Consider the following 12,497-nt stretch of genomic DNA (forward strand, 5'->3'; position numbering starts at 1 on the left):
AAAAATGATTATACAACCTAAATTATTATATATTTTTCAACATTATCTCTCTCCATATCTAGGAAACCTCCAACTTCACAGCAAAAAACATTCACAAAATTTGTACTCAAAATAAGGCCACATATAAAGAGAAAATTAGTGTCATGAGTACTGATGGTGAGCAGGAGGAAGCCCCTATCCAGGGGGGAAAAGGCATGCGTAGTTTAGAGACTTTGAACCTTCCTTCAAAGAAACTCAGAGCAGACCTGCCTTGATTTTTGGGTTTAGTCTGTGTGGGTTTCCCACGGCCTTTCAGTTTGGCAGGATTTTCTGTCCAGTAGAGTAGAACAAACACTAGAGACTCAAGCTACCATCTCAGCGTGGTTCTTTGCTCTAAGATAGGACAATTAGTGTATCTTAAAACTTCAGAAGAGGTGAAGTGGGGATTTCTTAATATATTGTTTTATTTTATGGCTTCCCAACTAGACATACTGTTTCCATTAAAATGCTTCAGAAAGCATGTGTATACAACAAAGCCTGGATGTAACCCTAAACAAGAGTATAGATTTAAACCTGCATGAAGAAAATTGACAAAATCCCTTTTTGGACTCTATTATTGAAATTTGGCAAAAGGGATGTGAAATATTAGCACCATAACCTTCCCCACTAATGCCACTAACAGGACATCAATCTCTTCCAGAGAATTTAAAAGCAGCTCAAATAGATGGGCAAAGGCAAGTTTATAGACATTATAGGACTGTTTTATAAATGGAGAAACAAACCATTATGATCTATCTCTGGAAGGATTAGGAAATTCATATCATTCTACAATTTTTTAACAAAAATTTGAGGACTATATAATTGGCACAAACTGACACATCTGGTGGCATTGTCCAAAGATCCAACATTTTGAGAAATGGTTAGGGACATACATAAGATCTGCATACCATCTGTTCTAGCAATGAAGTATTTTATTAATGTTTCAACAAGAAAATGAAAATATTAGAAACAAAGACAAGATCGGATTTATGCTGGTGGCAGCAGGAATATTTATAGCACAGAAATGGAAGGACGCTAATATTCCAAATTTAGACCCAACACTCCAAATGATAGAAACAGTTTTAATGGAAAAGCTAATGGATACAATACATAAAATGCAGGATTTGGGGTATAACATCTCTTTTAATCTATTTGGAAATATTCCATTCACTTTACTAAACATTCAGAACCAATTAAGATGCATTTGTTATGCCCACAACAGTGTTATGGATTTTGTGGATAAAGATGAATAATCATCGTGAAAGGGAGGATTTAAAAATGGTATCACAAATCAGTCATGTATTGTGGTGATGGTATGTTTTCTTTTATTTAGTTATTTGAAGTCCCTGATTTTTAAAATTCTCATCTGTTAATTTTTAAAGGTGTAGCATGCTTGTATTCAAATAAACAATCAACCCCTCTCGTCTCCCACCTCTGCTCACCTGATTCTGTCATCACCGTTACAGAGACGTACAGAGAATGCCCAACAAGCTCAGTGAGATTTTGAAATCGGGAACGCAGCGTATGTCTTGCTAGTACTGCTTCCCCATCTCCATCAACAATCTGAAAATAAAAGAAAAACAAATAAAAATAAGGATGGAAATCAAGTGGTCTGTCACAATGTAGAGAGTAGGGAAGATGATCTTGATGGAGATATGCAAGCTCTGTTGCCAAGGCGGCAAGGGGTAAAATATGGTTCAAGTCCAGAACTTCCGGATAACATTCGGAAGGGGCTCAGGCAGGCACTCCCTTATTCACTGAATTATATGAAGGAGAGGGAACTACAGCACAATCAGACTTGCAAGATTCTGTTGCTATAGCCAATGTCAGTAAAAGTAGTTTTAGCCTCCTTGGGGAATTGAGTCTGTGGTCTGGTCTACCTAGTGGGGCTGACACGCAAATCCACAAACACACTGCTACACACAAACACCCCTGTTACGTTTTACCGGAATTCTCTTGAGTGAGTCCGGAATACTCATTTTCTCATTATCTATTTTCACTCCAAAGAGGACAAAGGCCACACCTTCTACTCTCTTCCCATACAGGTACCTGTAATGACAGCATGAAAGTAAAGGTCAAATTATACACGCTTGCTTTTCATATTGGTCTTCCCTGACACAAGAGGTGTGCAAATGGAGGGGCACATCAGTGAGGGAGCTGACCTATTTCTCACGGCTACCTTATTTCCTCTGTTCTGTTGATTCAGGCACTTTTCTCCAAGCCCTTGCCACTTCTGTTGGGCAGGAGAAAACAGGACTTGAGGGGGGAAATGGTGAAGTCAGTCCCTTCACCCACCTGCCCATTTTATTTTCTTATTTCCAAATTTATACCTCACCTTTCTGTTCATTCCAACACTCAAGGTGGCTTGCAAGAATAAAAAGTACAAAGTAGAAAACATACCACAATTAAAACCTTAATTCAATTAAAATCAACCATTAAAATACCTAAGAGTTAAAGTTTGCTGAATGATATATATTTTTAACTTCCTAAATAATGGGAGAGTGGGATTGGGGGCATTTTTTGTTTGGATTGTAACTTCCCCGAAAAAAGGGTTTGACCGCTCTCCCTCGCTATCATGATCACTGTTACGACTGAGTACCCAGAATTCTAAAAAGATGCAGTGTCAAAGCTATAAGAGATCCTCGGGCTTAGTATCACAAGTAATCAGCCTTCAAAAGCTAAATAAAGTCTACTGAGGTGGTCAGCAGAATGTTCCTATTTTGCACTCCTAAGAGCATGAAGTTAATCAATGTGCTGAAGATAAATTTACAACATCACTTAAGCAGAGACAGACGGGGGACCAAAAATAAAGTCGAAGCAGCATGATAGAGACTGATCGCAGAAGCAAGCAATATTAGCACTACCTGCCCTGCAAAGGTAGGATTCGCATAATGGTATTATCTCAAGAGGCGCTGTCTTGATTAATAGTGAAATAAAATTATTCCTGCCTAAGATTTTAAACTGACCTTCCCTTCATTACTGGGGGCTGGGGGGCATGCTGACTGGTATTTTACAATTTGATAAATAAGGGATTTGATAAACAAGTTTCAAGTAAATGTGTTCAAATCGGAACCAATCTCCAAATCATATTTTTCTGACTATTATGACCCAAAGAAAAATTACTTTCATGCAGATGATACCCAGTGTCAAAATAACTTTCTTTAGCTACTCATAGTTGTAACTACACATACCTTGCAGTGATAGACACTTGGAAATCTTTGTTGCCATCAATGTAAAGAAACTTCTCTGACGTTTGCATACTGACTTCAAAGCTTGGCAACACTACACAAAAAGAAATGGAGGAAAGGGTAGAAGACAAACACCGATAGGAGATGGATCTGCTGAATTACTATTTAATATAACTTTCCAGGAGAGACCATAGCAGCTATTTCTACAAATAACAGAAGTGGGTTTTTCATAGGCAAAATGGAAAGGGTTGAAGCTCAGGATCTGTCATGAGTGCCGTTGAGCTGAAGTCATCAGCGCAATGGCACACATGACAATAGCAAGGAAACAGGGGAAGGGGCTCAAGATAAGTAGCCATCAACCCACAACGACTAACGGTCAAGAAACAATAGCTAAACGGATCACGGAGCACACCCAAGCCATCAGCGCTAATACAACGGAGATCGCCCAGCTGAAAGCAATCACCGGAGGAATAGAGAAACCGATGATGGGCGATCCCGGAACGCCAGCGGGGCCTTGCAACCTCTCACCCACCGGCAGGTCAACGTAATGGACAAAGGGGGGTGACGTGACCGCGAGTGAGGGGGCGCTGACCGGCGCGGGGTATTTAAACCCCGCACCGGCGCGCTCCTGTCACTCTCAGCTTTTTTCCCGATGCTGTACCTACGCTATGAATAAACCAGAGCCTGTTCCACCGAGCCAGTGTCTGAGCATTATTCAGAGGTAGGCAGCGCATGACATAAAGCTGAGAGTCATAAACTCAGCCTCGCCGAGCCCCACCGGACGACAACGAGCCGCGGGAGGAATAGACGGCGAGAAGACCAGAAAGATGAAGCTGGAGCGACGCGGACAAGGAGGGCGAGCCGCACGGCAAGAAACAGAGGAGGACCGACCGAGGCCAGAGGCACCGCGGACTCCCGGAGCCATGGACGCCCACCCGACCCGACCCGAGCCTCAGCTCCAACCCCAAGGGGAGATGGCGACAGAGGCAACCCGACCGCGGGAGGGAGCACCATACCTTCCGAAACCAGCGGAGGACCCCGCGCCCCACATCGCACCCCAGCAACGGGCGTGGAGCGACAGCCCAACGGAGGAGGACGACAGAAACACCCAGCAGACGGCGGAGGAAGCAGACCAACGGCAGAGGGAGGCTGAACCCCGCCGGCAACCCACCCCCGCCGACACACCGACGGAACCGGCCCCAGCGGCGGCGCGGACCGTGGACGAGGAAGCACGAGCCGAACTCGCGGCCATGCGGGCCCAACTGGAGGAACTCCGGACCATGCTTCAGTCGCTCATGCCCCCCATGCCGCCCAACGACGTCCCCGCACAGGCCCACACCCCGAGCGAAGCACCGAACCCCCACGGGCCAGATGAAGGTCAGCAGACGGCCCAGGCGGACGACACCACAGGCCAGGAAGCGAGAGGAAGGGCCGCGCAAAACGCCCGGGCCCCAAAGGACTTCCCCATCTTCTTTGATGGGAACCCCACGAAACTGTCGTTCTTTATAACGAACGCCAGGGAGTTCATGGGGAGGCACGGACACTCCTACGACTCCGAAGCGGACTGCCGTGGCGATCAAATTACAAGACAGGGCGGCGGACTGGTACGTCCAACTGTACGAGTCCAGCTCCCCCGCCCTCGCCAACTTCCCCGCCTTCATCAATGAGATGAAAAACTACTTCGAAGACCCCCTAGCCAAAGTGAGGGCGAAAAGCGCACTCCAAAGACTTAAACAGGGCACACGCACTGTCCCAGACTACACCCTGGAGTTCAAAGCCCTCGCGGGGAAGGTCAGCGACTGGTCCAAGACCACCCTGCTGGAAATGTTCAAAAGGGGGCTCAACCGCGACGTACTCCAATGGGCCCTCTACCGCGACGACCCAGAAACGCTACACGGGTGGATCCACCTCGCGGGGAAAGCCGAACACGTGCACCGCACCTTCCTCATGACAACCACGGAAGACACAAACTATACCTGCAAAAAGGTACCCGCACCACACGTGGGGACGGCCGGCCCTATACCCAAAGAAGAAATTCAATCGGGAGCCCTGCGGGAAGTGTGGCAAACTAGGGCACAAGACGGCGGATTGCTTCGCCAACCGACCGCCGACCAGTGCGCCTAAACCCACCCCGAAAATTAGCCCCAAACCACCTAACCCGGGGCCGCCCCCTCACCGCCGAATGACCGTGGCCACAGCGACACCAGAGGAAGGCTGGGACGCCTACTGGGGGGAAGAGGATAACGTAGACCCCGACCAGCCGGCGGGAAAAGCTCCCCGCCTGCCCTGAAACGCGTTGCGAGGCAGGCGGTGGGACAGCAGCGCGGACCACCTCGACGGAACGGCGAAAGCCCCGTAATAATGGCGGCAATTAAACTCTCTGCCGGCAACGGAGCCACCACGGCCGCGGCACTAGTGGACCCGGGGTGTTCAAAAAACCTCATCCACCCCGACCTAGTCGCCAAACTCGACCTCCGTTGCTTCCCCCTCCCCACGCCGTTGGCATTCCACCAGCTGGACGGCTCTACAGCGGGAGGGAAACCAGCTACGCTGCAAACCGAGCCGGTCACCCTGCAAATGGGCACTCACACCGAACGCACATCGTTCGTCGTCACTCACATCGGACGGCCCATTGCAGTCCTGGGGATGCCATGGCTCGCGACAAACAACCCGCGCATCAACTGGGAGACCCGCACCTTCACATTCGGCGACGGCGAGTATCGGGCACCAGTTCCAGCGGGCAGAACCAACCCCACTGTGGGACGAGCGGAGGCGACTACACAGGACAACGCCGCTACCATAGCAGACCTACCGGAACAATACGCCGACTTCTCCGAGGTCTTCGGAGAGGCGGAAGCTGACCAACTACCCCCCCACCGCAAGACGGATTGCCGGATCGACCTGCTGCCCGACGTCCCCTTACCTAGACCAAAGATCTACTCGATGACCCCGAAGGAGATGGCAACCCTCCGGGAGTTCATCGATAAAAACCTAGACAGGGGATTCATAGAGCCAGCATGCTCACCGGTCGGAGCCCCCGTCTTATTCCGGGAGAAGAAAGACGGCACCCTACGGCTCTGCACCGACTACCGGGGCCTAAACGCGGCTTCCCTGTCCAATAAATACCCCTTACCCCTGGTGAAGGACATGCTCGCCCACCTGTCCACGGGCAAAGTCTTTTCCAAATTGGACCTTCGCGAGGCGTACTATCGCATCCGAATCAGGGAGGGGGACGAATGGAAGACTGCGTTCAACTGCCCCCTAGGCGCCTTCCAGTACAAAGTGCTGCCGTTCGGACACGCGGGGGCCCCTGGGGTGTTTATGCAGCTCATCAATGAGGTACTGCATGAACACCTGTTCAAAGGGGTCCTTGTCTACATCGACGACGTCCTTATCTACACAAAAACGCACGAGGAACATGTGACCCTAGTCAGGCAAGTCCTCGACAAGCTCAGAAGGGCGCAGCTCTATGCCAAGCCTACAAAGTGCAAATTTCATAAAGCGCGCCTAGACTACCTGGGGTACCGAATCTCCGGGGACGGCATAGAAATGGACCCCGCAAAAGTCGAGGCGGTGCTAAACTGGGAGCGCCCCCGCAACAGACGCCAACTCCAGAGCTTCCTCGGCTTCGCGAATTTTTACAGGTCATTCGCCCGGGGGTTCGCAGAGATAGCCCTCCCCCTAACGGACCTCCTCAAAACCAAAGGGGTGGGGGACACCCGACGCGCCAAGAACCCGGGCACAGTGTTGAATTGGACTCCCGCGTGCCAGACCTCATTCAACAAGCTGAAAGCGCTGTTCACCACGGAGCCAATCCTCGCGCACCCGGACCCAGAACGGCCGTTCGTGGTCCAAGCCGACGCCTCAGACTTCTCCCTGGGGGCCATCCTACTCCAAAAGGACCCCACGGGACTCCTGAAACCATGCGCCTACCTGTCAAGGAAGTTTTCCGAGACAGAAAGGCGATGGCACGTCTGGGAGAAAGAAGCCTTCGCGGTAAAATCGGCGCTAGAAACATGGCGACACCTACTCGAGGGAGCCACCCAACCATTCGAGGTCTGGACTGACCACCGGAACCTCGAGGCCCTACGAACGCCCAGACGCCTTAGCCCAAAACAGGTCCGATGGGCCCAATTCTTCAGCCGCTTTAATTTCCAGCTGAAGTTCATGCCGGGCAAAAAGAACTTCCTGGCCGACGCCCTCTCCCGACTGCCCCAAGACGAAGAGCCCGCCCCAGACACCATTGGGACGGTCCTATCCGCCTCGCAACTGGGGATGGCCGTGACCACCCGAAGCGGCGCCCGGAGACAGCTCGACGCTACGGCGCAACCGACGGCGGGACAACCTGCGACCAGACGAAGCCAACCGCAACTACCAGGGGGAATACGCACGGACATCGCCGCCGCCCTCAAAACCGACCCCTGGTTCCTGGCAAACCCCGACAAGGTAACGATGGCACAGGACCTGGCATGGGGGGAAGGCAGAATCTATGTCCCGGACTCGCAACGCCAAGCGATCTTGCATAGGTCACACGACGCCAAGCAAGCGGGACACTTTGGGTTCCTCAAGACCCTACACCTAACACGGCGTCAATTCTGGTGGCCCGCGCTCAGGCGAGACGTGAAAGCATACGTAGCGTCCTGCCCAACGTGCGCTAGGGCCAAACGGGCACCAGGCAAACCCGGGGGGGTATTACAACGGGTGGCAGAACCCTCCCGCCCATGGGAGGAAATCTCTATGGATTTTATAGTGGACCTCCCACCCAGCCAGAAGAAAACGGCCATTTGGGTGGTGAAGGATTACTTCTCAAAACAGGCCCACTTCATCCCCTGCACGTCGGTCCCGTCCGCACAACAACTAGCCAAACTCTTCCTCATCCACGTGTACAGGCTACACGGATGTCCCGCACGTGTGGTGACTGACAGGGGCACACAGTTCACCTCTAAATTCTGGCGGGCCTTCCTAAAGCTGACGGGGACCCAACAGGCCCTATCCACTGCCTGGCACCCCCAGACGGACGGAGCCACAGAGGTCCTCAATGCCACCCTAGAGCAATTCATACGCTCATATACAAACTATCACCAAGACGACTGGGCTGAACTGCTCCCGTTCGCCGAAGTCGCATACAACAACGCCGTCCACATGAGCACGGGGAAAACTCCGTTCGAGGTAGTCTCGGGGCGCGACTTTGTCCCCATACCGGAGCTACCTCAACCCCCGGAACCCCAGGTGGACGCTAGCGACTGGGGACGGAAGATCGCGGAATCATGGCCAATAATCACGGCGGCGCTGAAGGATGCACAGGCAGCCTACAAAGAGCAGGCCGACAAGCACCGGCGCCAACAACCGACGTTCCAGGCGGGGGATATGGTCTACCTATCCACCAAATTCCTAAAGTCACCCCAACCCTCAAAAAAACTGGGGCCTAAGTACATCGGGCCGTTCCGAGTCACGCAAATAGTGAACCCGGTGGCAATACGCTTGGACCTGCCACACAACCTACAGAGACTCCACCCGGTGTTCCACACCAGCCTCCTGAAACCGGCAACCACCTCTCGATGGCACCCAAGCACGCCACAGCCCTCACCGGTGATGATCGACGGGCAACATCACTTCGACGTAAGGGACATACTCGACTCCCGCAAGCAACGAGGAACTCTACACTATTTGGTCAGGTGGAAACACTTCCCCCACCCGGAATGGGTGGCGGCGCACAACGTTAACGCGCCTGGCCTGACCCGGGCTTTTCACCGGGCATACCCCGACAAGCCAAAAGCAAGGTTAGCAAGCCGTCCCCTGCAAAACCCCTCCCCCACGGGCCCCCCCGCCTACCGTGCCCCAAGGGAAAGGGCCCCCCCAAGCCTGCGACTTGGGTGGACCTCCCCCCCCCGGGACTCACTCCCCCCGCCCCGGGCCCACGAGGCAGTAACAAGCGTTCGCCAGCACCCTCCCCCCGCCCCGGGCCCACGGGGGAGTGGCAAGCAAGTCAACAGGGCAACCTGGGGGCAACGCCCAGGAGCACAAATAACAAAGGCGACGCACTTTAATAAAAAAGAAGGGCCTTACCTGGAGCTGATAAGCACCCGACCAGCCACGCCTCTCTCCTCGCCGAACTGAGCCAAACAAACAGGGTGTGGCCGGAGCATGCGCACGCCAGGGCGTGACCTGGGCATGCGTACTAGGACACACCCTGGGAAGGCACGTGGTAGAGGGAGGAGCAAAGGGAGGGGCGAAAACTACTCCGGCGGGAATTTCAAAAAAAAAAAAAAAAAGTGCCGTTTGACAGCTCCACGAAAAAGAAAAAAAGAAAAAAAAAACCAGAAAACCGGGGGGGGAGCACTATTCGGACAGGGGGCAGTATGTCATGAGTGCCATTGAGCTGAAGTCATCAGCGCAATGGCACACATGACAATAGCAAGGAAACAGGGGAAGGGGCTCAAGATAAGTAGCCATCAACCCACAACGACTAACGGTCAAGAAACAATAGCTAAACGGATCACAGAGCACACCCAAGCCATCAGCGCTAATACAATGGAGATCGCCCAGCTGAAAGCAATCACCGGAGGAATAGAGAAACCGATGATGGGCGATCCCGGAACGCCAGCGGGGCCTCGCAACCTCTCACCCACCGGCAGGTCAACGTAATGGACAAAGGGGGGTGACGTGACCGCGAGTGAGGGGGCGCTGACCGGCGCGGGGTATTTAAACCCCGCACCGGCGCGCTCCTGTCACTCTCAGCTTTTTTCCCGATGCTGTACCTACGCTATGAATAAACCAGAGCCTGTTCCACCGAGCCAGTGTCTGAGCATTATTCAGAGGTAGGCAGCGCATGACAGGATCAGGGAGTGGATTTGTTGAACAGAAATGGCCCTTCTTCTTACCATATTCCTTGACATCAAAATATGCGGTATAGCTCTCCTGTGGGGAATGTTCGTACCTGGCCACAGCCTTCCAGGTCCCAAAGCTACCAAAGGAAAATGAAGAGATTTTTCATTGCAGAAGCTTTATAATTGTTTTATGACAATAAATATGATGTGAACAATGGATCCAAGGCCTCTTCCTGACATTAATAGGTCTACTTGGCCTATGGAGAATAAATGTAAAAGAGGAAGAGAATGCCTGATCCAGAAATCTTCAGACTTAAATATCCAGAAGCTGAAATCTGACTCTTGCTTCTGCAGCAAATTCCCTCTTACTCTGAGAGCTTAAATGGTGCTGATGAGATTGTACCTATTCTTCGTCCACTCTATTTCACAGACTTGCCATAAAAATAACATTATAACCCCATGTGTGTTGCTCCAGGCTCTCCAGAAAAAAAGAAGATAGAGAAATGTGATGGACAAATGCATAAAATCAAGCTTGGACTTTTCTTACTTGAGTAATAGATCAGGGAAGCAGGCTAAAGGGAAACATACTGTACAGGGTTCCCCACCAGAGTTTCAGTTCAGTTTCAGAACAGGTTGCCTTATGACAACATCCATGTTAAATTACCTCACAAGCTCTGGTAAGTTGTAAGGCCGGATCAAGGCTGAAGATGGGTTGACTGGAGTAGAACTGACAACAATGCCTTCTGGTGTCTGGGCACGAGGAAATAAGTTACAGGTGTGTTGAAAGAATGTAAAATGTTGCTCATTATTTCCTATGCATTGTATATTATCAGAATCCAGGTGGAATACTAGATTTAGCATGTGATCACATAATATAGAGATCAAATGCAACCCACCATATTCAGGTGGGGCACTGAATATAACGTGCAAGGCCATTATTTGGATTTTCACCTAGATGCAAACTTCAGTTGATAGCCCTGAGCCGAGCACTCAGCCTAATTTGCCTTGAGAATAGAACATTTGCCACCCTAAGCCCCTTTTTGCAAGAAAAACATGGTACAGATGAAAAAACAAATGGCTTGTGCTTACAAAACAGAAAGTAAACAACTAGCTCCCATCCCCACCATATACATGCACCCGCACCCGCACCCGCACACAAACACACACATTCAACTTCAGTATTTTTTTTTCATTTCATAGTGAAACTGTTTTAATCTTTGATACAGCTGAATCTTTAGCACAGAGCTTAAAATTTAACATTTAAGAAAAAAATGCATATGTAAAACGTTGGCCACCCAAAGATTCACAGAGGGGTTGGGTCTACCTGCCATGATTACATGGCAAACTTCAATGAAGTACCAACAATCACTGCTTGTTCAGGGGACTATGTTAACCCCACAGAACTGCAGACACGATTCTCACCTGAAACTCGACAATCACAGTTTTGTCCATCATGTGCATGTTGTGATCCATGGAAAAGACCCGATAGCGCACTAAGAAAAAAGAGAGTAACTGTTGTTTGTGATAAAATTCAGAAGACAGGTGCTTGCATCCTGAAAAATAAGTTTGCCATACGTTGTCTGATATTCTGTGGCTGTCTGCCAGGCTCATTGCGAATCTGAAAATGCGGATGTGAAACAGTTTCTAGAGAAACAGCTGGTTGGTCTATTCTGCCAAAACAGCAGAATCTTAGGGCACTTTAAAGACCAGTGCGTTTATTACAACATAAATGTTTCTAGATTACTTCAGCCTGGATCTTCTGGATCTGAAACAAAAGCAACACCTAATTCTTCAGAGAAAAGCCACTGAGGCCTTCAGGATGACTAATTTTCCTCTTCTCTTAAAGAAGCATAATAAGAAATTTTTTTTTTAAAGGGTCCCTCATATAACCCTCAAGGCTTTCCCCCCTTCGTAGCTCGCAATTAGTCGGGGTGACATCTTCTTGGACCTCTTCATTCCCTTCCTAATCTGTGATGTGCATTCCAATGGGACATCTATAAAGATATTTCTTAAATCTTTTCTGAACATCCCAAGTTTGACTTTGAGGACTCACAGACAGATTTCTCAATGTCACCAATGCCGCCAACACTTCCAAGAGATACATTCTTCCATTCCCCCACTCTCTGTTAGCCCGCTCACAGGCAATTAATGCCTACAGTCCTCGGGCCTGACAACCACGCAAAATATAGTCACTGCCTCTCTCTCTGCTCTCATGTATTCAGTCTCCTCCTATCTTAAGAGCTCACCTATCCACAGAAGCATATCGTATACATGATGGGATATTCTTTCTTCACTTAAGAAATGTTCCCTTTTAAAATGTTTTATTCTCCTCTTACTTAGGATGATGCCTCCTGTCCAAAGAGCCTAACTGACTGCACACTGGTCCCCCAAAGAACCTTCCAGGCTGAGAACTTTCCATGAGAGATGTCTACATCTTCCCCAAGAGAAGGGTAGTAAGACTGAT

The 12,497-nt window shown here is 50.1% G+C and overlaps 1 protein-coding gene across 1 annotated transcript in view; it reads right to left on the reverse strand.

Annotated features, from left to right (window-relative positions):
- Positions 1-12,497, reverse strand: part of LOC134490976 (complement C3-like) — a 98,834-nt gene that overhangs the window by 59,913 nt on the left and 26,424 nt on the right. Inside the window, exons 4-9 of the mRNA XM_063294379.1 lie at positions 11,456-11,526; positions 10,698-10,783; positions 10,088-10,170; positions 3,210-3,300; positions 1,965-2,067; positions 1,461-1,581 (exon numbers count right to left, since the gene is read on the reverse strand). Coding sequence (XP_063150449.1) covers positions 1,461-1,581; positions 1,965-2,067; positions 3,210-3,300; positions 10,088-10,170; positions 10,698-10,783; positions 11,456-11,526 — 555 coding nt within the window. The remainder of the gene's footprint in view (positions 1-1,460; positions 1,582-1,964; positions 2,068-3,209; positions 3,301-10,087; positions 10,171-10,697; positions 10,784-11,455; positions 11,527-12,497) is intronic.

This window comes from Candoia aspera, chromosome 2 (assembly GCF_035149785.1).
Source record: "Candoia aspera isolate rCanAsp1 chromosome 2, rCanAsp1.hap2, whole genome shotgun sequence".
NCBI lineage: Eukaryota > Metazoa > Chordata > Lepidosauria > Squamata > Boidae > Candoia > Candoia aspera.